The sequence below is a fragment of the Canis aureus genome, chromosome 9, assembly GCF_053574225.1.
Source record: "Canis aureus isolate CA01 chromosome 9, VMU_Caureus_v.1.0, whole genome shotgun sequence".
Lineage (NCBI taxonomy): Eukaryota > Metazoa > Chordata > Mammalia > Carnivora > Canidae > Canis > Canis aureus.
In genome coordinates this window covers 16,868,334-16,894,045 of record NC_135619.1, presented here as the reverse complement: position 1 = coordinate 16,894,045, position 25,712 = coordinate 16,868,334, and the positions used below count along the sequence as shown (strand labels likewise).

Sequence of the window (25,712 nt, the reverse complement as noted above, 5' to 3'; positions counted from 1 at the left end):
TACTTAATATTCTTTACTTTTTAATATTAATAACTTTTATATATTTGCTCTTCTAGACTAAACACTAAGAAGGGAAATTTTTTACTGAATTATTGAGTCTGAAAGTCTGTCTGAATGTCTTAAAACTTGGTAATTTAGGAACACCTGGGTGTTCCAGAGTGCTCAGTTAAGTGTCCGATCTCAGGGTCATGAGATCAAGCACTGTGTTGGGCTCCCCATTCAGCAAGGAGTCTGCTTGAGATTCTCTGCCCCCTGTTCCCCTGTCCCTGCCACCCCAAGGCTCACAGTCTTTTCGCTCTTTCTCTCTCTCTAAAATAATCTTTTAAAAAGTTGGCAATTTATATGTTGCCTTTCTCAGACTCAGTTAAATAAGACATTGCTTTTTAATCTGCCTGGCCAGATTTTCTTAGATACAAAAATCATTACTTATTCATATACATACCAGCAGTAATTGAAATCTTGCACAGCAACAAGGCTCAAATGCAAGGACACATATTAGTAGCTAGGAATGTAATGTTGACCAAGAAAATAGCATTTTCAACTCCTATTTTGATTTTATGTTTTTCTTAAAGGAAAAAGGACTACAAAAGGAATGAGTGGAACAAAAACATGATTGAGAAAACTGAAGTCCAAGATAGTCAAGGAGAATTTCAGTCTGCTTGTTACCACTTCCAGGTTCAGTCTCTAACCTCAGATAAATTATATTTCTAAAAGCACTTGATTTGTAATTGCAAGACAGAGCCAAAAGGGAAAGAAATTAACACATCCTGTAACATGCCAAGCCCTTAATATAAAATTTTATATCCTTCATACCTAATAACTATGGGAAATGCTTTTTATGTTTTGTGAGGTTTTTTTAAGGTTGACAGATTGATCTATTTGAGAGAGTACACACACACGTGCATGCTTGCAAGCAGGGGATGGGCAGAGGGAGAGGGAAAAGGAAAGAATCCCAAGTAGACTCCATGCTGAGTGAGCATGGAGCCCCATGTGGGGCTCACTCCCATGACCCTGAGATCATGACATGAGCCAAAATCGAGTCCCATGCTCAACCAACTGAGCCACCCAGGCGCCCTGGGAAATGTTTTTTATGTTAAATAAGGCAATTCTGGGGGCACCTGGGTGGCTCAGCAGTTGAGGCGCTGCCTTTGGCTCAGGTCATGATCCCAGGGTCCTGGGATTGAGTCCCACATTGGGCTCCCTGCAGGGAGTCTGCTTTTCCCTCTGCCTATGTCTCTGGCTCTTTAAAAAATAGATAAGGCAATTCTATAAGGATTTTTGCTGTTATTCTCTCCATTTTTCAAGTGAGGTTTAGACTCAGATAATTTTTTTTTTGTAGGTACTTACCCAAGATTACAGAGTAATTGACACCAGGCTTTCAAAGTTCTGTATTTCCAATACACTAGGCTACCTCCAGGAAGAAGAAGGATAAGCAGATTTACCTCTGTGATCAATATAAAAGAGTGAGCAGAAGGCAAAATAGAGAATGTGTATGTAGATGTATCCATGTCAGACAGTAGTCTACATCACGTTTTTCAAAGATTTATTCATTGTAAACACATGATTATTTTCCTTCCTCATTCGTAGTTTCTAAGGCTCTCTGTCCTATTATTTAGCCATGTGCTCAGAATATGTATTTAAGGGAGCATGAGTACTAAAAAAGCTGCTGTCTTCCAAACTTTGGATTTAGGTCCTATGCATATTTGGCTACAGATCCAATTCATACTGGCTATAGGATCCTTACTAATATTTTGGCATATTTGGATGTGTGAGAAGCAGAAATTTAATACCTATGCCATGCTTTGAAAATCGTCTTCCAATATAGTTCATTCTCTAATTTGTTTGCTATTTTTTTCCAGTGCTAAAATATTTAAATATTTTAGGCTTTCTCAGGAGAAGAAGAGGTATGGTGAGTTGCACACATGTGGGCTCACAGTTTTAATTTTTTTTAAAAATGGGCAGAGCCCTAGGTTAATTTCATTAACAACCTGAAGAAAATTGCGCATAAACTACATTTTCCACGTTAGCTCTGTATACTCACAGTTCAAGTGGGTTTACTACGGTAAGTATCAGAGCAAATCTCTAGATTAGAAAAAACATGCAGGAATATCAGCCTATTAGTAATTCAATGGTATACAATGACCAAGCAGCCTTTAATCTTTCTTTCTTTTTTTTTTAAAGATTGATTTATCTATTTATGATAGACAGAGAGAGAGGCAGAGACACAGGAGAGAGAAGCAGGCTCCATGCCAGGAGCCTGATGTGGGACTCGATCCCGGGACTCCAGGATCGCGCCCTGGGCCAAAGGCAGGCGCCAAACCGCTGAGCCCCCCAGGGATCCCCCCTTTAATCTTTCTATTCATTCTCTGTATCTGCAGAAGTTTTGTCTTGAGAGCCAATGACACTTTGTATCAAATTTGAGAAAAATATATTCAGAGCATTGATGAACAAATAACTGAGTGTAAAATTTAAAACTGTGATTTAAGCCTTTGATCTGGTCAATATTATACATATATTTTCTCCAGGAATACAAAGAGCTTACTCCTCCTAGTTATAAAATTAATAAACAGCCATTGTCCAAAAAATAGAACTCAGTAAAATACAAAATAGAAATAAATTTGATGTATAATTTTTCAAATTAGTTTCTTCAGCAAAAATGGGATCGTGGCATACAAATCCTATTTTTTTATTTAAATTCAATTAATTTACATATTATTAGTTTCAGAGGTATCAGTGATTCATCAGCTGCATATAACACCCAGTGCTCATCACGTCATGTGCCCTCCTTAATGTCCATCACCCAGTTACCCCATCCCCCAACCCAACTTCCCTCCAGCGACCCTCAGTTTGTTTCCTATGATAAGAGTCTCTTATGGTTGGTCTTCCTCTGATTTTGTCTAGTTTTATTTTTCCCTCTTCCCCTATAATCCTGTTTCGTTTCTTAAATTCCACATAACATGTGAGATCATATGATAATTGTCTTTCTCTGACTACAAATCCTATTTCAAGCAGCTTTTTTCACTTAGTACAATACATTGTAGATACCTCTGTTCATTTTGTGCTGTCCAATATTCCACTGCATCTAAGACCTCATTGGGAAACTTCTCTGCTATAAACAACTAGAAAAGTGAACAAAATATACCAAACCTTTCATAGATTGGACAATAATCAATACAGAACTGTCATCTGCAAGATCTCCCTATTGCTGGAATTATCTTCCTAAATAATAAAACTAAGCCACTCAATTTCTTACTTATAAGTTTCCTTTCCTTTCACCTCCAATGGGATTAGCTTGGCCTGCACAATATGACACCATTCTGTCAGCCTCATCTATTACTTGCCACTACACCATCTACATGTTGGTCCCTGTCACACTAGCCTCTATTGTTTCTCAGGTATTAGGCCTCTTTTAAGGCTTCATGCCTTTTCACTTGCTATGCCTTCCACCTGAAATGTCTTTCTGCCACTTCCAGCCTGAAGCTGATAAACTAAAAACATCCAGAACACAGTTTGTTTGGAATGATGAAAAGTTCCAGAAATTGATAGGTGTGATGGTTGCATGACAGTATGACTGTACTTAATGACACTGAATGCAACACTTAAAAATGGTTAAAATGGAAACTTCACATGCACCTGCCTGACTCAGTTGGTGGAACATTGAGACTCTTCATCTCACGGTCATGAGTTCGATCCCCATGTTGAGCAGAGTTTATTTTAAAAATAAACATAAAATGGAAACTGTAATGTGTATATTTTACAGTAAGTTTTTAAATGGTAAGTTTATGTTATGTGTATTTTACCATGATAAAATATATAAATTTTTTAAACACCCAGAAATATCAACTAAAACACAATGAGCATCTGTTTAAATTCATAGCCGAATGCACAAGAGTGGTTGAAAAACCATTCTGGCAGTCACATGAGCTGAAGATACAGCTATGCCAGTGAGGGTAGGCTGCTGGTAAAGGAAAGCTGGTGGTCTTAATACTACAGGGAGTTGGACTATAAAACCTACATAGAGATTAATTCTGGGGCTCATTCAAATTAGATCTGAACTGAAAACGCATGTAAAGCTAAAACCCTCATAAGACTATACATTTTTTGCAAATATAGACAGGAGGCACCTGGGTGGCTCAGTTGGTTAAGCATCTAATTTCGTCTCAGGTTATGATCTCAGGATCCCGAAATTGAGCCCTGTATACTACCACCACCACCCCCAGCAGGGAGTCTGTTTCTTCCTCTACCCCTCTCCCAACTCATGCTCTCTCTCTCTCTCTCTTTCATAAATAAATAAATAAATAAATAAATAAATAAATAAATAAATAATTTTTTTTAAAAAAAAAGGAAGGAAAATGTAGAGTGGAACAGTATTTGGCTAACTCAGTAAAGCATATGACTCGATCTCTGGGTTGTGAGTTTGAGCCCCATGTTCAGTATAGAGATTACTTTAAAAAACGAAAGAAAGGAAAGAAAAAGAAAGAAGTAGAAATGTAGACTGGGGGGAAAATTGCCAAAGTGTCCAAAAGCCTATAAGGAGAAAAAACAACTTTAAAAATTAGCTTTAGGCAGACTTCCACTTCTAGGATAATGAAGTAAGTAAGCATTCTTTTCCCTAATCCTCCCGCTATAACACTAAAAACTAAAATCCCTAGATGTTATGTATAAAGCAAACTTAAGGCTGAAAGTTGAAGAGAAGGGAGACTGACTAGGGACCTTGGGATCTGAGGAAAGAACGATGAATTCCCTGGGTTTTCTATTTGGCTCATATATCCAGACAATACTGACGAGGGCGGCGACTGGATGTTCGATATGGCACAAATCTTTTTGTAGCCAAAGGACCAGCAAAGGAGCAACCTAGTAAGACAAAACATTTAGACAATAACCAGTCTGTTTCAGCCAAACACCACAGACAAAAACGGGCCTTACCCACACCCAGCAATAATCAAGTGGGGAGCCTAGACTTCTACCCTCATAAGGATAAAATTGGGTGCCCCATCACCTCCACTAGAGTGGTGTCTGCAAAGACCAAGAAGGGAGCCTGGACTTTCATCCTTACCAGTCAGTAATGACATATTTCCCTGCTCCCCGGCAGTGGAATGCCTACACTCATGCCACTGACCAGCAATAATGGAAACCCCATTTCTCGTGTCATGAGAGGCTGAGTGGGAAACAGATTTCTACTGCATCTGGCGATTTCAAGGCAGTTCCCAGGCTTTCCTTACCAGTGGGATCAGAGAAAGCTAGCTAAGAAAGACTTAAATAAGGTCCAGAATCTTACAATATGAAAATATCCATGTTTCAGTCAAAAATTACACCACAAACCAAGAATATCTCGAACTGAATGAAAAAGAGAAAGATGCCAACACCAAGACGACACATTAGAATTATGCGACAAAGCTTTTATTTTTTTTAAAGATTTTATTTATTCATGAGAGACAGGCAGAGACACAGGCAGAGGGAGAAGCAGACACAGGCAGAGGGAGAAGCAGGCTCCTCACGGGGATCCCGATGTGGGACTCAATCCCAGGACCCCGGGATCAGGAAGGTAGACACTCAACCACCAAGCCACCCAGGTGATAAAGATTTTAAAGCAGCCATGACAAGGACACCTGGGTGGCTCAGTTAACCAGTTTCTGTTCAGGTCATGATTAACCAGTCAGGAGGTACGGAGCCCTGAGTTGGGCTCCCTGCTCAGTGGGGAGTCCACTACTTTCCCCCTCTCCCCTCCCTCTACTTTTTCTCTCTCTCTGAAATAAGTAAATAAATCTTTAAAAATAAAAATAATAATAATAAAGCAGCCATGATGAAAATGCTTCAATCAGCAACCACAAACATACCTGAAACAAAAAAATAAAAGAGTTTCAGTTTTCTATTGCTACTGTAGCAAATTGCCACAAATTTAGCCCCTTAAATTATGCAAGCTTATTAGTTGTAGGTTAGAAGTCCAACACAGCAGGACGCCTTGGTGGCTCAGTGGTTGAGTGCCTGCCTTCAGCCCAGGGCGTGATCCTGGAGACCTGGGATCGAGTCCCATATCGGGCTTCCTGCAGGGAGCCCGCTTCTCCCTCTGCCTGTGTCTCTGTCTCTCTCTGTGTGTCTCTCATGAATAAATAAATAAAATCTTTAAAAAAAAAAAAAAGTCTGACACAACTCTCACAGATTAAAATAGTTTTCAGAGAACTACTTTCCTTTCTGATGTCTCTAGGGAAGAATGCATTTCCATGCTCTTACCAGCTTCTAGAAGTCACCCACAATCCTTGGCTCATGGCCTCCATCTTCAGATCTACCAACATTTCTCTGCACCTTTTTTCAATAGTTACATCTTCCTCTGACTGCTGCCAGGGAATTTTCCCTGATTTTAAAAACCGATTTGGGTAGGTTATATCTGCCCGGACAATTCAGGATAATCTCCCCATTCAAGACCCTTAAATTAATCGCATTTTAGAAGTCTCTTTTGCCATGTAAAGTAACATGTAAGGATTCCAGGGATTAGGACGAGAACATCTTTGAAGAAGAAATAGGGGAAAGAGGGTATACATAAGCCCTAACAAATCAATAATTATGTACAATTTAAAGAGTCCAAATATACTGTTTAAAAAAATAGAACAACAATAAAAAAAGAAATGGCCAGAGACTGGGAGGAAGAGACAGTAAGAGGGTTAAATGGAGCACAGGGGCTTTTTAGGGCAGTGAAATTATCCTGTCTGATTCTGTAATGGTGGCTACTTTTCATTATAGATTTCTTAAAACCCGTAGAATGTACCACACAAAGAGTGAATCCTAATGTAAACTATGGGCTTTAGTTAATAATACTGTATCAATATTGGTTTATCAGTTATAACAAATGTCCCACACTAATGGAAGATGTTACTAATAGGGAAAACTGGGGATGGGGGTTAAGAAGTATGTGAGAATGCTCTGTACTTTTCTGCTCTACTTTTTTTTTTTTTTTTTTTTTTTTTTTATGATAGTCACACAGAGAGAGAGAGAGAGGCAGAGACATAGGCAGAAGGAGAAGCAGGCTCCATGCACCGGGAACCCGATGTGGGATTCGATCCCGGGTCTCCAGGATCGTGCCCTGGGCCAAAGGCAGGCGCTAAACTGCTGCGCCACGCAGGGATCCCTCTGCTCTACTTTTATCTAAACCTCTAAGTGTTCAAATAGTCTATTAATTAAAAAGAGAGAGATTGGGACGCCTGGGTGGCTCAGCGGTTGAGCATCTGCCTTTGGCCCAGGACACGATCCTGAGACCCAGGATCGAATCCCACGTCGGGCTCCCAGTGCATGGAGCCTGCTTCTCCCTCTTCCTGTGTCTCTGCCTCTCTCTCTCTGTCTCTGTGTGACTATCATTAAATAAATAAATAAATAAATAAATAAATAAATAAATAAATAAATAAATAAATTTGGGTACCCAAATTTATATGGGTAGCTTGAAAGTAAAAGGATGGACAAAGATACAGCATGCAAACATTTAGATAAAAAGATAAAAAAAAAAATCAGGAGTGGCTATATAAATCAATATCAGGTAAAGTAGACTTAAGAACAATAAAAGTTATCAAAGGCAGCAAAGGGGCATTACATGATAATAAAAGGTCAATACAAGAATGGTCATTCTAAATGTGTATGCACTTAGGGCTGCAAAGCATGTAGAACAAAACCTGATGGAACTGAAAACATAGACAAATCCACAGGTACAGTTGGAGACTTCATCCTTCTTCTCTCAACAATTAATAGAAGTAGGCAGAAAATCAGCAAGTACATAAAACTAACCACCATCAATCCATAGATCTGTTCAACATTCATGGAAACTGCTGCCCAACAACAGTGGAATACACATTCTTTTCACATACTCAAGGCACAAATACTAAGATCATATCCAGGGCCATAAGCCTCCATTTCAACTTGCTTTTTTTCTCTCTAACGTCTAAACCAACCATGTCAGAGTCTGCAAAATACCATATTTAACATACTGGGTGGGTAGGGTGGAGGGCGGCTAACTATGCCATCTTTTAGGACAAACAAAGATAAAGGGTCCACCAGTCCAGACCATCTCTTGACAATTTCGTGGAAAGGAGCAAACTACAAACCAAAAGAACATCTGGAAATCCATCCTGTATAATAGAAAGCAAGAGATCTCTAACTACAGCAAGTTATAAGTTGATGGACTAGCTATGGCTACATCTGGTAGAATTAGAGAAAGTGTATTGAGAGTTCACATATGTTAGGAATCCCACCAGATCAAAGACTCTTAGCTTGAACTTTTTTCTAGGTCTAAAAACATCTACCACTGCCCCCACCCAAATGTGAAAGAAGCCCTTCATTTCTAAATGTGCAAGGAATTCCAGGGCAGAATCTTAAAGAGCTAACTTTCTGAGGTGAAACTTTAGCAAGAGTATTTTTCTTAAATAAAGCAATTATCACATTTTTTAAAATGTCCTGACCTATGGCCAAAAAATGAATGGCGAAGAAGAGAAGGGTCTAAAAAATTTCTAATAAATGTAAAATAGTACTCTGGCTATTTCTATTTTGTAGAAGATAATGGGCCTCATTCTTCAAATTTGGGTAAAAAAATATGCTTCCACATAGCCAAGGCAAACTGTCCTCAATGGTTTGGAAAGGGCTTTCGTCGGATAAAAATGGCCATAGGATGCAGCCAACCACACAAACATTCCTTCTTGACCATCTTTGGATAGCTCAATAAAAGCCTGTTCTCTGGGCCTCTTCTATGGCGTTCCTTCAGAGTCACCCAGAGATTAGAGGCCTAAATGCAAAGAATAAAACTTTAAAATTATTTGAAGAATAGGGTGCCTGGGTGGCTCAGTCAGTTAAGCGTTTGCCTTCAGCTCAGGTCATGATCCCAGGGTCCTGGGACTGAGTCTCGTGTGTGACTCTGTGCTCAGCGGGCAGTCTGCTTCTCCCTCTGCCCCTCCCCCTGCTTGTGCACACACTCTCTCTGAAAAATAAATAAAATCTTTAAAATTATTTGAAGAATATATAGGAAAATATTCCTATATCATAGGATACATATATATATATAATATGTATGCTTTTTATTATGGGCAAATTTTAACATACAAATTAGATGGAATAGTATAATGAACTTCTATGTACCTTTTACTCAGCTTTGACAATTACCAACTCATGGCCAATCTTGTTTAATCTGTCTCCATTTCTTATATTATTTTGAGGAAAATTCCACTCATCACACTATTTCATCTGTAGATATTTCAGAATGTATCTCTAAAAGGAAAGGGACCCTAAACAAAAATCACCTCAATATCATTATTAAAAAAGACTTTACTACTGATTCCTTGAGCTCATCAAATATCTAATGGGGAAGGATTTCTTGAAAGAAAAGAGAAAAGGTTGGGAAAAAGGAGGAAGTAGGGAGGAAGAGGAAGAGAAGCAGGAGAAGGGTACAGGGAGGAAGATGAAAGGGAAAAATCAAGGAAGGAAGGGGGGAAGACAAACCATAAACATTAAGAAAAGGGCACAAACCTAAAGGAATAATTTGATACATTCTATCACATGATTTTTTTAACTTCTTAGAAGACACCATAAACACATTGAAATATCACCCTGGGAAGGGGAGAAGGTACTTGCAATGCATATAACACAAAAAGTTGGTATACTGGATATATAAAGGATTGCTACAGGTAAGGAAAAGAATAATCCTCAGAAAATTTTATAAAGTACGTGAGCTGGCATAAAGATGTTTTGCAGAGGGAGAAACAATTTAAAAGTTATTGAAAGACACCTGCCAGGTCACCTGGTGGCTCAGTGGCTGAGCGTCCGCCTTTGGCTCAGGTTGCAATCTGGTTTCCAGGATCGAGTCCCGAATTGGGCTCCTCACAATTCTCCCTCTGCCTATGTATCTGCCTCTCTCTCTGTGTGCCTCTCACTCTTTGAAAAAAAAAAAATTAAAAATGAAAGACATCTGCCTCTGCTTTGGTTCTTGATTAGTGTCTAGCCTTGGGGCAAAATTGTTAGGGAGGAAAGCACTGGAGTCCCTAATTAATTAGAGTTTCAAAATTTAAACCTGATATTGTGATGATGAAACAAGTAGTTGATAGCAAAATCACTTTAGGTTAAATGTCTAGATTTTTTAAGTATCATTTTACTAAAAGGTATTAAACCCTCCATGTCACTCTCCCTATTTTAAACCTTCTAATAGCTTCCTGTAACACTTGGAATAAAACCCAAAGATCCTTAACAGTAGAAGCTACCAAATCTTCTCTGTTCAATTTAAGGTGCCGTTAATATCCTCAGTAATTGATTTCAAGATGCTCTTAGGCCCAAAGTAATACCTCGCAGGTCTGTTAAGTAGTTAAGTCCAAGCGACTTAATATATAAGTCCGAACCGTGCCTGCTTGGCGCGACGTAACTTCTCAAACCTTGGAATCATCGTACATGACCACCCTGATTCCTGCTCCGCACAGATTCTCTGGAAGGAGTAGCTTTTTATCCCGCCAACAGCGGAAAACTAATGCGAAGAAACAGCGGGATCTCAAGTTCAAACCGGCTCGAGTGAGTAAGTTCCCGCGGTGTCCGAGAGATGTCGCTGTGTTCCCCTTAAAACTTAAAGCATCTGCGGCTAGAATTTGCGGGGGGCCTGGGGCGCTGGGAGCCCGTGGGGTGGGGGTGGAGGTGCGGGGGTGGGAGCCCCAACCCAGGGTTTGGGACACGTTTATAGGTCCTGCATTAAATTGGTCCCGCATTGATTTAATCCTGCATTAATTTGGACAGGTTTATAGGTTCTGCATTAATACTTCAGCCTCACATTGTTGTGCTCTCCTTGTGGGCTACGCTGTAGCTTCACTGGCTTATTATTTTCCCCAAAAGGCGGAGCATCTTTTTTCATGCTCTTGTGTTTGTTTGGAGTGCTCTTCAACCTGAGAAACCTTCCTTAAGTCCCCAGTTATTTTCTCAATTGACCAAAAGCTGCATGAAGGTAGAGACCGTGTGTTTTGTTCATCTTAAATCCAGAGCCTAGCACAGTTCTCAGCACGTAGTAGGAACTTAATACTTTAAAAACATCAAAAAGGGGGTGCACGGGTGGCTCAGTGGTTGAGCAGTCTTCCTTTGGCTCAGGTCGTCATCTCAAGGTCCTGGGAGCGAGTCCCATATCGGGCAGCCACAGGAGCCTGCTTCTCCCTCTGCCTGTCTGTGTCTCTCATGAATAAATAAATAAAATATTTTAAAAATAAAAAAATATGGGGATCCTTGGGTGGCTCGGCGGCTCAGCAGCCTGCCTTTGGCCCAGGGTGTGATCCTGGGGACCCGGGATCGAGTCCCGCGTGGGGCTTCCTGCATGGAGCCTGCTTCTCCCTCTGCCTGTGTCTCTGCCTCTCTCTCCCTGTCTCTATCATGAATTAATAAAAAATCTTTAAAAGAAAATCAAAAAATAAAGACAAAACCAAAAAACTGTATATGTTTATTGATATGTTTTTTTAAAGATTTTGTTTTTGTTTAAGCGAGAGTGAGAGAGCACCCGCACAACCAGGGGGAGGAGCACAGGAAGAAAGACTCTCCAGCAGACTCCCCCTCTGATCCCAGGTGGGGCCCTAGGGCTGGACCTCAGACCCTGAGATTATGACCTGAGTGGAAACCAAGAGTCCGTTGCTTAAGCAACAGAGCCACCCAGGTACTTCCTATTGATACATTTATTTAGAAATTAATCTTAAGGCACACAAGTTGTGAAAGACAAGAGGAATTCCTTTCTTGTTATCAGTTCAATTGGTCAGTGAGCAATTATAAATCTAAAAATCAGTAGTTTTTTAATGTGATTGCTAGCGTACTCTAATGGCATTTAAAAAACAAGTTTGAGGGGAAAAAATCTTTTCAACAAGTGCTGCTGGGACTATTTGATATCCACATGCAAAAAAATGAAGGCAGACCCCTACCTCATGATAGTAAGAAACTAACTCAAAATAGATCATAGATCTACATGCAAAGCTGGAATTACAAAACTCTTACGGAAAAAATGGGAGAAAACCTTTGTAAATATAGATGAGATGATGGTTTCTTAGGTATAACACCAAAAGTACAAGCAACAAAAGAAAAACTAGGTAAATTAGACTTTATAAAAATTCCGAAGTTTTCTGCTTCTAAGTTTTCAGTTTCATTAAGAAACTGAAAAGACAACCTGCAACCCACAGAAAAAGCAAAATTTTTTGATAAATCATATGTCTAATAAGGGACTTGGATCCAAAGTATAGAAAGAAAGAAAGAAAGAAAGAAAGAAAGAAAGAAAGAAAGAAAGAAAGAAAAGAAAGAAAAGAAAGAAAGAAAGAAAGAAAGAAAGAAAGAAAGAAAGAAAGAAAGAAAAGGAGAAGAAAAGGAAAGAAAAGGAGAAGAAAAGGAGAAGAAAAGGAAAGGAAAGGAGAAGAAAAGAAAAGAAAGAAGAAAAAAAAGAAAGAAAAAAGTATATAAAGAACTCTCATAACTCAATAAAAAGACAAATAACCAGTTTAAAAAAATAACTGAGGGTATTAGATGTTTCTCCAGAGAAAATATATAAATGGCCAATAAGCACACGAAGAGATGCTCAATATCATTAGCCATGAGAGAAATGCAAATCAAAACCACAGAAAGGTACCACTTCACACTCACTAGGATGGCTAAAATAAAAAAGACTAACAATAACAAGTATTGGTAAGGATGTAGAGAAACTGGAACATTGTGAATGAGATTGTAAAATGGTGTGGCCACTTTGGAAAAGTCTGGAGGCTCCCCAAAATATTAAACATGAAGTTACCATAGATCCCAATAATTCTACTCCCAGGTATATGAAGCAAAGAAATGAAAATATATGTTTACACAAATATTTGTACGTGAATGCTTATGGCAACATTATTCGTAATAGCCAAAAAGTGCACACAGCTGAAAGGCCCATCAACTAATGAACGGATAAAGAAAATGTAGTGTATCTATGCAACCAAATATTATTTCACCATAGAAAAAGAATGAAGTACTGACATATAGTACAATGTGGATGAACCTTGAAAATGTTATGCTAAGTGAAAGAAGCCAGTCACCAAAGATTATGTATTAAATGATTCGATTCATATGGAATGTCCACAACAGGAAAATCTACCCAGATTAATGGTTACCAGGGGCTGAGAAGAGGTGGGAATGCGGAGTGCTTATAATGGTTATGGGGTTTTCTTTTGGGAGTCATAAAAGTGTTCTAGAATTAGATAGTGGTGACATATTCACTGTGCACAACTGTGAATATATGAAAAAATTCTGAATAGTACACTTTAAAGGGGTAAATTTTATGATATGTGACTAATATCTCAATATAGCTGTTACTTAAAAAACAAAATTGAAAGATCCTTGTTGTCTTCCTCATTGCCTGCAGAATAAAATTCCAACTGCAGGATTGTATACAAGGCTCACAAGAGCTGGTATCTCCTATCACCCCATCTTCATTCCTACCAAGTCTAGGGGCTCCAGTTATAGCAAACTACATGGGTTTCTTATGCCTTACACTGCTGGGGCTTTGTATGTTCAGTTCCATCTGCTTTAAATGCTCTTTCCCTATCTGCCTAGTGAACTCACACTTGTCCCTTTGGACCCAAACCACTCCAGACTGAGCTGGTGGCCCTCCTTTGTGCTCCCAACCATCCTGTGCATATGCCACTGGAGCATGGACGCAATTGTTCCATAGACATTGGCTTCCTAGATGTAGTGTCACAGAACTGAACTCCCTTCAAGGCACAAATTATGTTATTTTTATCTCTGCATTCTCAGGTTCTAGCAAAGGTGCTTAATAAATGAAACAAAAGAGTGAGTGACTGAGTAAGCTTTTGTCGTTCTTGATTTAGTTTTTGTTCTCCTGCCTACTCTTATTCATGTCTTATATATAGGTTTTGTATGTAATGCTTTTCATGTCTCTATGATTTCTATGATTTGAAACTCTACAGCTTTTGGGGCACCCGGCTGGCTCAATTAATAGAGCATATGACTCTTGATCTCAGGGTTGAAGTTTGAGTCCCACATTGGGTGTGGAGATTATTTAAAGATAAAATAAATAAAAATCTACAGCTTTTATAATAAAATATGCTAAACAAAAGATGTCCACCTTAAATAAATTACCAGCAAGTCTCTTTTCTCAGATGTTGCTTTTATATGGGTTGTATAATTTCGGTAACCAGTTGCTACTTATTATCATAATTTGATTAATAGCAAATCACTGATAGGTGGATCTGTGACGTGTCTGTGAGTTAATAAATTGAAACTAGCAGTGCGCCTGGGTCACACAGTCCATTGAGCATCCAGCTCTTGATTCTGGGTCATGTGATGATCTCAGGGTCAGGGGATCGAGCCCCACATTGGGCGCCATGCTAAGCAAAAGGATTCTCTTGAGATTCTCCTCCTCCTCCCTCTGTCCCTCCTCCCATGCATGTGCATACTGTCGCTCACTCGCTTGCTCTCTCAAATAAATAAATCTTTAAAAAATATATTTTTAAAATAAGTAAATAAACTGAAACCAGCATCTGTAAATACAGAGTTTGCAACTGTTTCAAACAACATTTCACTACTTCCTGCACTTCACTGTTGCGACTCTCTACCTCATTGCCTTGTCATGTGACATAAACTGCTAAGTTCCTTTATTGTGCGATCGTGCTCTTAAGTTAGAAAGAACTAGAAATGAGGCAGGTAAGACCCAAAGTGAGTTTTGTGGATCAGAGAGTGATTCACAAAGATCAGACTCTGACACATCCCCCACTATGTTTATTTTCTTGTTTTAAGTTCCAACTTGAATTTAGAAAAATACATGACTTGCCTCCTTACCAGTCTTTTAGCTCAGGCGTGGGTTAGGAAAGATATGTCAGAATAAAGAAGGCATGTGGGTAGAAAGGTACATTTTGAAGTGGCAAATGTCTTTACGCTTACATTTGTCTTTGTCAGGAAATAGCTGTGGGAGCTGAGTGTGATGTGTCTTGACAGTGAGTGGGGCTAGAATAGAATGTTTCTGCATAATCTTCCAGATTCATTGGTTTCGACAGGACTTGAAAAACGATTCTAAACTTTTACATGCCACAGAAACTCCGATTAATTTGTTTCTTGGGAGAATATGCGTTAGGAGATGTCCACTTTTCTAATTTTCTAAGTATATTGAATAAACAAACTTAAGCTGAGGCTTACAGACCAATACCCATGAGGCCTGGGATTGCTTCATGACTGTTGCCCATGAGTTGATGTAGGGGAGGAAAACATTTCCTTTCTCCCCTTCTAAATTCTTTGGCTGGCCTACTAATTAAATGGACATAAAACGGGTTAACAAGAGAAAAACAAATTTAATTTCATACATGGGAGCTCATAGAAATGTGAAACTCAGAGCAGGCAGCTTTATCCCTTTTAAACAAAGAAATGATAAATATGTGAGGAATTACTGAGACAAAGAGGTCTGATTGAGCTTGAAGTAGGAACAAGGGCTGTTTATACAGCTTTCTTGGCCCTGAATTCCCTATCTCTGGTGATAGGGATGTCTCTACCTCCTGGTACAAGAAGAGTACCTTTCACATGGGAGATGTATTTCCTTATCTCAAGGGGACAAAGGATGATCAGAGTGTTTTGTTTGCACTGGATGTTTCTTAAGTAACTTTAACTTAAAATAATCAATATGCCAAAATGGCATATTTAGGGGCAGCCAGCCCTGAACCCTATCATTGGTAAAACCATGCTCTCATCTGCACTCCACGCTGGTGCTAACTGGCCATTAGGGCTCCTATTCCTGGATTGGAAGGAGCTTTACATACTGCATCTCACCTGATCCTCACCATAATTCTGAGAGGGAGGAGGTAACATAATCCCCTTTTTACGCATGAAGAAATAGCCTTAGAGTAGTTAAGTGAATGGCCTAAGACTGTGCCACTATTGTGTGTCAGAGCAGAGATGCTATTCAGATCCATCCTCTGTGAGGTTACTCTTAGTCCTAATGCTTGTGCATTGCTGCCATCCACGTGTGATCCAGCAAATGGAAAATTCTAGCTTAGATGTGAGTTCTAGTACTGGACTGATTTGGGTCCTTCTGTCCCACCTGTTCATTATTTGCTTGGGCTTGAAATTGCCAAAGGGAACAGATGTGGTGTGGTAGGTAGAATAATGGCCCCGGTTAAAAAAAAAAAAATTTCAACTATGTTTGAAGATCTAATTGGCTTTATTAACTGATACATGAATCGAGGAGCATCCCTCTAGCAAGTAGAGAGGAGTTGTATAAAGTGGAAGGTTTTTACAGAGGAGAGTGGGGCAAGAGAGCTATTAGCCAAAGAAAGGCGTGTTTCAGGTTAGGACATCTTCTTTGGGAAGCAAGTGCACAGCAAGATTTGTATCATGCAGACTACCTCACTGCTGATCAGAACATTTCAGTTTGACTTTTAGAAGGTCACATTCTGGGATGCCTGGGTGGCTCATTTGCCTTCAGCCCAGGTCATGATCCCACGTCCAGCCCCACGTCCAGCCTCACATCCAGCCCCATGTCCAGCCCCATGTTGGGCTCCCCACTGTCAGGCTCCCAGCTCTGCGGAGGAAACTGTTTCTCTCTCTCCATCTGCCTGCCACTCCTGCTTGTGCTCTGTCTCTGTGTCAAATAAATAAAATCTTTTATAAAAATAAAAGGTCACATTCCTGGGATAGGTGGAAACTGTAATTAAGTCTTGGTTTGCTGTCATGGGGATTGGGGAGCCAAATGATTCCATTTGAGGCTTGTTGTTTCTTTTTTTTTAACATCCCCAGAAGATGTCCCTGTCTTAAGTCCCAGAACTGGTGACTACCTTGCCTTACACAGCAAGAAAGACTGCAGATGTGATTAATGATTTTGAGCTGGGAAATTATCCTAATAATCCAGTGGGTCCAAAATAATCACAATGAAGTAAAAGTAAAAGAGGGAATAAAAGAGGGAGGCAGGAGAGAAATCAGAGATGTGATGACTGAAGCTGTCTGGGAGCCACAAACCAATGAATGTGGGCAGCCTCTAGATGCTGGAAAAGGCAAAGAAACGGATTCTCCTTCTGTAGCCTCCAAAAGTAAGTAGAGCTGCCATCACCTTGATTTTAGTCCCACAGGATTCCTTTCTGACTTCTGACCTCTGGAACTGTAAGACAATAAACTTGTATGTTTTAAGCCACTAAATTCGTGGTAATTTGTTACTTACAGCAGCGATAGGAAACTAACACACATTGATGTAGGAAAGACATAAGGGTGCGAAGCCGATGGCCAAGAAAGAATTCTGGTGAGATCTTGGGTGCAAAAAGGTGGTTTTACTAAAGCACAGGGACAGGACCCGTGGGCAGAGAGAGCTGCACCAGGGTCATGAGGAGTGGCCCATTTTACACTTTCAAGTTGGGAGGGGTTAGGGATAGCGTGTAAGTCTTTAAGGAATTTTGGAAACAAGGTTCCCAGAACCTTGAGGGGGCTAGCTGTTGTTGGGAAAAGGTCACTTATTACCATTTAATAAAACCTTAGTCATGAGACCCTTCAGAGGTATATTGGTGGGTCATATGCTTGGAGGATGATTGCTAAGAGACATCTGGGGAGGTAGGGATAAAGGAAGTTTTCAAAGAATTTTTATACGTTAAAGTAGACTTACAGGATCCTGGGAGTCGGGCTAAGATTGCCTTTTGCCCTTAGCAAAGTATTAACCCTGAAGCAGCTGGGTTCTGGGAAGAATGTCACTCTGCTTGTTTCAAGGACTTGTCAATGGGCTGTAAGTAGTAAGGAAATTTAATCATTTTTTTTCCACCTTTGTTTACCACACCACACATGATGTCCGACATTCAGATCCCTCCACTACACAGGGGCCCGAATTCATGCAGCAATTGTTGGTAATGCAATCCCTTTACCAAGTGGTGGGAGGTTCTGGTTACAAATAACAGGTATGAAGAGCACGTGAGTGGCTCCGTGGTTGAGTGTCTGCCTTTGGCTCAGGTTGTAATTCTGGGGTCCGGGGATTGAGTCACACCTCAGGCTCCCCACAGGGAGCCTGCTTCTCCCTCTGCCTGTGTCTCTGTCTCTCTCTGTGTGTGTCTCTCATGAATAAATAAATAAAATATTTAAAAAAAAAGAGCTGTTGCTACTGGCCCTGAGGTTCTAAGAGCCAGCCTCACAGGGCACATAGACCTCACTGTCTTCAAAAGCTTCTTCTGTGTTCTCTTTATAGCACTTGAGCATCTTAAATGTATTACCCCATTATCTATTGAGCACCCACTATATTCCAGGTTCCAGAAATTCGAAGATTGAGCAGAACTCACATCCTTAAGGAACTTAGAGCCTAGCCGTGTAGCAGAACACGTAAACTATTACAATACAACAAGATATGTGCAAAGACAAAAATATCTTCAAGAGAAGAATCCTAGTGTATGAAAAATATCAATTCTGCCTGTGGGTGGTGGTGGCAGCAGGTGGGGTGAGGGGGCTTGATGAGAGTTTGACGTCATAGCTGGGGTTGACTAACATCTTTAGAGTCCCTAGTTTTGAGGGGAGACGTTTTGACACCTAATCTAGATCCCTGTGTCCCCAGCCAGACCTGGTCTCTGTCAGGATTGTAGCCTCTATGGAATCTCTCTGGTTCAAATTTCAAGGCTGAGGAGGGAGGGAGACCCTGAGAGAAAGAGTCCAGGAAGGAAGCATTCTTCATACTCAGAGCGAATGTTTGGAGCACTGGAGATCCATTCTCCATGATTTCCGTGGAACTTCAAGAGAGATAAAGAAAGCAAAAAGGATGTGTAGGCATTCAGAATAAGTAGCCCCAAGATGTGCCACTTTGGCATGCAGATTATTTTAGGCTAAAAATAATCAAGGCCCAAAAGACTCAGGAAGAAATTCTGAGCTTCCCCTCTAACTGCCTAAAGGAATTTAAATAGGGGACTTACTCAAGGAACAGAGCCATCACGACAGAGAACTAGCTTAAAATATGAACTAGGTATGGTAGATAGAAAACTAGCAAGGTGTATTCGATCAAAGCCCTCTCTATGTCCCATTGTTTCTGGATGGCCTGGCAAACATATATGTATATATATATATGTATATATATTTTAAACTCTTTCCTTTTTTCCTGTGAATTGTCTTCCTTCCTTTTGAAGCCCTAGACTCCTACCCCTTCTCCTCAATTTAGGATGACATTTTGGGGCACCTGGCTAGCTCAGTTGACAGAACATGTGACTCAGTCGCAGAGTTATGAGTTCAAGCCCCACATTGGGGTAGAGCTTATTTAAAATATATATTTCATTTTGCCTGACTTGCTTTTGGAACCTCATATTTATTTGGATTCCCCCATATACAAAATGAAATTTGACTTTCCTCTCTGTTAACCTGTCACTTATCAGTCTGATTGTAGACCAGCCAAAAGATCTTGAAAGGCAAAGGAAAGTGTTTCTTCCCCCAATGGTTTCATGAATTGTAAAGTACCAGCTCAATATAAAGTACCTTTATCCACTATAAAGTACCTTTATCCACTTGCTTGGGACTCATGCTTATGCACTGGGAAATTTCATCTCTAAACTAAGTCGATCTTTCCGTTAAGAAAATACACACAAGTGGCATGTGGCTCAGTGGTTGAGCATCTGCCTTTGGCTCAGGTCATGATCCTGGGGTCCTGAGATCGAGTCCTGCATCAGGCTCCCCGCAGGGCTCCTGCTTCTCCCTCTGCCTATGTCTCTGCCTCTCTCTCTCTCTCTCTCTCTGTCTCTCATGAATAAAATATTTAAAAAAAGAAAAGAAAATACACACAGGCTGTGGACATTAAGCCAGGTCTATGTTTGCTGGGCAATACCTAACATGGTACATTTTAAATACATTAAATTTTGGACACAAGGTTTTATCACACAACTAGGGCATAACCCCTTCTCACTCTAATATTCCATCCCTAAATTTGCTTAATCCTGAGAACATATATATACAATTTCCTGAGAAACAGTGGTATGGTAGGAAACTGAATTTTAAATCTGGAAAGGACTTTAAAGATATTTTAATAAGAGCTGTTTTACAGATGTCGGCAATGTTGAAAGCCCTTCAAAGTTACAGGGATAGGGGCAGTACCAAGATTAATACCCAAGTCTCTCAATTCCCAGCCCAAAGTTCTTGCTTAGGAGCTGCACATCTGGCTTAGTTTGTGTCAAGGTTTATCTGCACTTACTATTTTGCTCCCAGCAGTCTTAGGCAATAACAATTGTGCTTTTTTAGTGCAAGTCTTTTTCACAAAATAAGTTTAACTATTGATCAGAGCTTTAAATTTATTTTACCAATTTTACAAATGAGGAAAGAGAGAAATAGTAAGCGTTCAGGAGTAAAGGTAGCATAAATCAACCCAAAATAATAAAACACTTTATTAGATCTCCTTTCGTTATAGATAAGTGTTTCAGTTATCATTTTTCATATAAACTCATGAAGCAGTAAATATCTGTGAAAATTTTCATCGAAAATGTCATCGATATTTTTTTCTATGATAAACAGGATACATGTGTAAGTACAAAAAAGGCTTAGTTAGAGAAGAGCCTTGGCTCAGTTATGCAGGCTTTGCCAGAAGAGGTTGTGATTGCCAGGAAGGAGGACTCTCTCTACCCTTGGGTCCGTTTATTTGATATCAGCTGTCACAGCTGGGGTTTCATGAAAAGAAAGAGAGTGCATCCGCATCCTATGAAGTCTAAGATACAAAAGGATATGACCAAGGGATGTTGCTACCCAATTTCCCCCTGTTGTTACTATGCCAACCACAGACTTTGGGAAAGTGATTTTACGCTTCTGTTTATCATTTTGCTTTTGCTGAGTAATTCAGTCAACTGGGGTAACCCCCTATAGTATTTATTTTCATCTAACTGGAGGAAGGAAATCTAAACAATTCACACCACGTCTTATGTGTTCTCCAAAAAAAAAAAAAAAAAAACCCTCAAAACGTTGGAATCCAGCCCCTTTCGGTGGAAACCACAGGGGACCCAAGGAAAGACACCTTGGCGCCCCAGGCCGGGAGCAGCGCCCTCGGGGAGGCAGAGTGAAAGCGCCACCCCCCGGCCGGCCGACGAGCGGCGCCCCGGGGCTGGAGGCGGCTCTGCAAGCCCCTGGGCCCCAGCCACCGCCGCGCAGCCGCCGGGCCTGCTGGGCGCGCGCGCCGGGGTCAGGCCGAGGACGCGGGCGGGGCCGGGCGGCGGAAGGGCCGGCTCGGGGCGTGCCCACGTGACCGCCCCGCCCGCCGCCCGCAGCCCCCCGGCCGCCGCCGCCGCCGCCGCCTCCGCCTCTGCCTCTCGGGCTGCAGCTCCCGGCGTGCCCCGCACTCGCCGCTGCCCGCCCGCCAGCCCCTCCCTCTCTTCCCACCAGTGCCACAGAGCGGAGCCCGAGCCGCCGCCGCCGCCGCCGCCGCCGCCGCAGCCACAGCCGCGGGCACTATGGTAAGGCGGGCGCGCCGCCCCGGGGGACCGAGGGCCGGGACGCGTCGAGCAAAAACCCCCGCGCGGTCCTGCAGGGCCCTGGGAGTGAGGCCGCCATTTTAGCCCGATTTGGGCCTTCACGGCGGGGGGCTGCTGCGCTGCGGCCCCGCTGCTCTGCCTCTCCAGCCGGCCGGCCTACCCTCCCGCCGTCAGGCCAGGCCCTGCCGCTCTTCGGATTCCTGAGGGCGAGGAGGGCGCGGACCGGGGCTGGGGCCTGAGGCCTGAGCCGGGCAGCGGCGTCTGGAGAGGTCGGGCGTGCCGAGCGGCGGCCCGCGGCGCGGGAGGGTCTGCGGGGCTCGTCCTGGGCGCGCGGCGCTCGCGCGGGGCTTCCTTATTTACTGGGCGCTCGCCTCAAATTGGTACGTGCTCTAAAGAGCCCTTGCTGAATGAAGGCTTTCTGTGAAGGAGCTTGCTGGCCCTGTAATAAAACCCCTAAGAGGAGGTTAAGGAGGTGAGAGAACGCTTTTTAAAATGCCTTTTCGCCGTAAAAAGCTTTTACACTAGCTCCGTTAGTTTTGAAGTGTCTGCATTTGAGCTGTGAGGCAATTATGTTGTAGCCGTGGGCGGTTTGGAGTTCACACTTGATTCTCTTTCCTTATGAGGAAACGGCACTGGCTAGGATGACTTTAAAGAAAAAAAAAATAGTAGAAGCTTTAACTGAAATCCAAAAGTGTTTTTTTAAGGCCAGCAGAGTTGACACAATACAGAAGGTATTTTTGCTGCTGCTCCTGAAGCTCTGACATCACCCAGTGAAATAGGAAACATTTCAGGGATGGGACAGCTTGTATTTGTCCCTTTCCCTCTACCTTCCATTTACTTCAACCTCCAAATCCCTTTAAAAAGGATGAATGGGGCAGGACGAGTTAGAATCCTTCGGTGCATCTCATATACTGATTCTTAAAATGTGGCAACTCTGATTGGACTGCTTGCCTGGTAGGATGCAATTTTTGATGTCCAGATTAAAGTGAATCCGTGAATCCTCTCTAGGCAAACAGTAATTTTGGTTAAAACCAAAATACTTGTTCTGAATTACTGTTCTTTTTTTATTTCAGGCTTCTGGAGTTACAGTGAATGATGAAGTCATCAAAGTTTTTAATGATATGAAAGTAAGGAAATCTTCTACACAAGAGGAGATCAAAAAAAGAAAGAAAGCAGTTCTCTTCTGTTTAAGCGATGACAAAAGACAAATAATTGTAGAGGAAGCAAAACAGATCTTGGTGGGTGACATTGGTGATACTGTAGAGGACCCCTACACATCTTTTGTGAAGTTGCTACCTCTGAATGATTGCCGATATGCTTTGTACGATGCCACATACGAAACAAAAGAGTCTAAGAAAGAAGACCTAGTATTTATATTCTGGTGTGTAAAAACAAAAGAAAAAGTACTTTTAAAATGCAAGGATTGTTATTAACATAGTCAGTTTTGCCTTTGTTTTCCTTTTAAGTGGGATTCAACAATTGTTTCTTTTTTCTGTAGGGCTCCTGAAAGTGCACCTTTAAAAAGCAAGATGATTTATGCTAGCTCTAAAGATGCCATTAAAAAGAAATTTACAGGTACAAACATTAAAAATTTGTGCAGAGGAATTACTCTTTGTTAATTATAATAAGATAATGGGATAATGTTTTTCCTTTTTAGGTATTAAACATGAGTGGCAAGTAAATGGCTTGGATGATATAAAGGACCGTTCGACACTTGGAGAGAAATTGGGAGGCAACGTAGTAGTTTCACTTGAAGGAAAACCCTTATAAAATGAGATTCAAGTGCCATCTGGATCTTAAGGAGCTTCCATTTCTCCAGCTCAATCAATTGAAATAGTATTAGGTGGTGTTTTTTTTTTTTTCCCCCTCTTCCCACTGGGTCCTTCCAATACAGTGAATGAAGGAAATATCATTCATGTAAGCAGCCTATCAGTGATTGCCATTAGACTGTTTAATACTGTTACTTTTATGTAGAACCCAAGGAATGCCTTCCCATCATATTTTAGCCAAAACAACTCGTTATATGCCTCCCTTGCAGCAAGCACTACAATGAAAGTGATTGTCAATGTGAATAGCTTAGAATACTGCAAAGGGTAAGCTGATTGAATGCCTTGAAAGTATTATCCACTGGTCAGATGGTAAACTTTATTCAGTATTATTTATAGTTGCACTTGATTGCAGTTCTGTGAGGCTCGAGCATTCATACACCTCACCTGCCTTGGCAAGCCTATTTTTGTGACATGGCAGCACAGATTTAACACTATGCATTGAAAGCACTTTTTTTGTAATGAGTTTAACCTCCCACCCCCCCAAAAGGAATGCCAATTAAGTTTTGTTAACTGTGTCATCAACTTATCCTAGTACCTCAGTATTCATTCCTGTTACCTGCATATCTTAAAAGAAATAGCTGTTACTAATGCCTTTTTGTTTTCTATTGAGTGTACACTACTGAATAAGTGTAGGAGTTTATGTTTACCATGTAAGTTTTGCAACACTAAAAATATTTTGAATATCAGTCATGATGGCAATTTCTGTATAAAAGAGCCTTAAATGGAACATTGTTTTTGAGATCAAACTCCCTACCCTCACAAAAATGGCCACGTTGCAATAAAAATTGTGGCATATTACAGAACGTTGCCTTGTTTTCCTTGGACATTTTGCAAAATGTTACGTGAAGCAACTTTTAGGGTAAACAGCTACTGTTAATCTTTGCACTGGTCATTTAAGAATTTTTTTGTACAACATTCATGCATGATATTTTCCAGTTTGTTGAGTTTAAAAAATATTCTATCCTAAAGCCAACTAATAGAAAATATTATTGTTATAGCGGGATACTTTTATAAGCATTAGTTTATTTATTTCCTTATATGTTAATATGAAGATCAGAAGTTATTTTTTGCACTTTGAAAAATATTCTTCAATACCAGATTTATTCTCTGGATAAATTAGGGTAGTTGTTTTTTAATTCACGTTTACATTTCTAAGTAAATGACTAGTAGAAGCAGGAAGCTCTTACTGCATATTTGGTCATAATGAAAACTTATAAAATGTCCTTCAAAGGTTAATACTTCTCATGTTTAGGAACTTTCATTTCAGCTATTATTTCTTAATATATTTTGCAAATTGGAAAAAATAATGATGTAGCAGTCTTAAGCATTAGTAGTGGGATTTGGCTGTGGTCCAGAGTGCTCTCCTTATAGAGAATTTGATCTGCTCAGTGTGAGCAGTTTGCTGTTAGCCAGAGCTATTTATGGCAAACACATGCTTTTGTATCTTGTCATAGTTATCCACAAATGGCAAAACTGGACTTGATTCTACTGGTATGCAAAACAGGCATGCTAGTAAGCAGTCAATCGTGGCTTAGAACTTAACCCCATAGCTCTGAAGAATGCTCTTTTTTTTTTTTTTTTAAGAATGCTCTTATCAGAAAACAGGAAACAAAAACTCTCCCCCTTTTTTTAATGTGTGGAAGTAATTTGAGTATAATTAGATATTTTCCCATATTTTCAGAATATTTTTTCAAGTAAAAACAAAAATAGGATTTAAATGTCTAGGCTTCCATTTAAAATTATATGAATGGCTTGGGGTCTTTTGTACTGAGCCATCTTATTTCAGGCTTCCAGCTGTCCCTGTGAAATATGCTGGACATTTTGATGGCTTTTTGGTAAGGCTAAACTCATACTGACATACACTAAACCATATGTGTAACTGATTCTTATACCGTGGAATTTTTCATTATTTTCCTCATTCGTCTAAAAAATAAGGGACTCTAAATAAGTTATGTAGTATCTTTTGTTTTTTATAGCTGATTTATCAGCTTTCTTATATGCCTCATAAATAATAATTTCAGAAATTAAATATTGCTTTAAACTGTGGTACTTTGTTCGATTGACGGAACTGATACTAAGTTCATCTTTGAAATACATCTTTGTGCATAAAGCCAAAAATAATGATAAAATTAATGATTCACATGTTACTTGAGACTAATTTGGCATTTGAAATGATCATTTTATTTTACAATCATTTACAATGAAACAATGTTCCAGTTAGCTTTAAAAAGTATACGGTGCTAATTAGTAAAATATTGAGGGCAATATTTTACTGCTAGCTTGCAAAATTATAAGTGTTTAAAAAAATAAAATGTATGAAAATATATAAAGCTGTTGAGATGTGTTTCCTTACACTTAAGAACATTAAAAATTTCAAAACTAATGTTGCAGATCAAGGAGGCACCATTATCTTTAGTCTTTTTCAGGATTTTAGTTGATAAACTTTCTCATTTACAGGTATCAATATTCTTTGAAAACT

At 40.3% G+C, this 25,712-nt stretch overlaps 1 protein-coding gene across 3 annotated transcripts; it reads left to right on the top strand.

Annotated features, from left to right (window-relative positions):
- Positions 1-21,218: 21,218 nt before the first annotated feature.
- CFL2 (cofilin 2) lies at positions 21,219-24,036 on the top strand. Of its 3 annotated transcripts, none has more exons than XM_077909007.1 (4): positions 21,219-21,386; positions 22,478-22,785; positions 22,903-22,979; positions 23,062-24,036. In XM_077909007.1, the coding sequence occupies exons 1-4, from the start codon at positions 21,384-21,386 to the stop codon at positions 23,172-23,174; spliced, it is 501 nt and encodes a 166-aa protein (XP_077765133.1). In that variant the 5' UTR covers positions 21,219-21,383; the 3' UTR covers positions 23,175-24,036. The 3 variants fall into 3 exon arrangements, with proteins under 3 accessions (XP_077765133.1, XP_077765135.1, XP_077765136.1); XM_077909009.1 differs by lacking the exon at positions 21,219-21,386 and adding an exon at positions 21,763-21,876; XM_077909010.1 differs by lacking the exon at positions 21,219-21,386 and adding an exon at positions 22,261-22,358.
- The last annotated feature ends 1,676 nt before the right edge of the window (positions 24,037-25,712 follow it).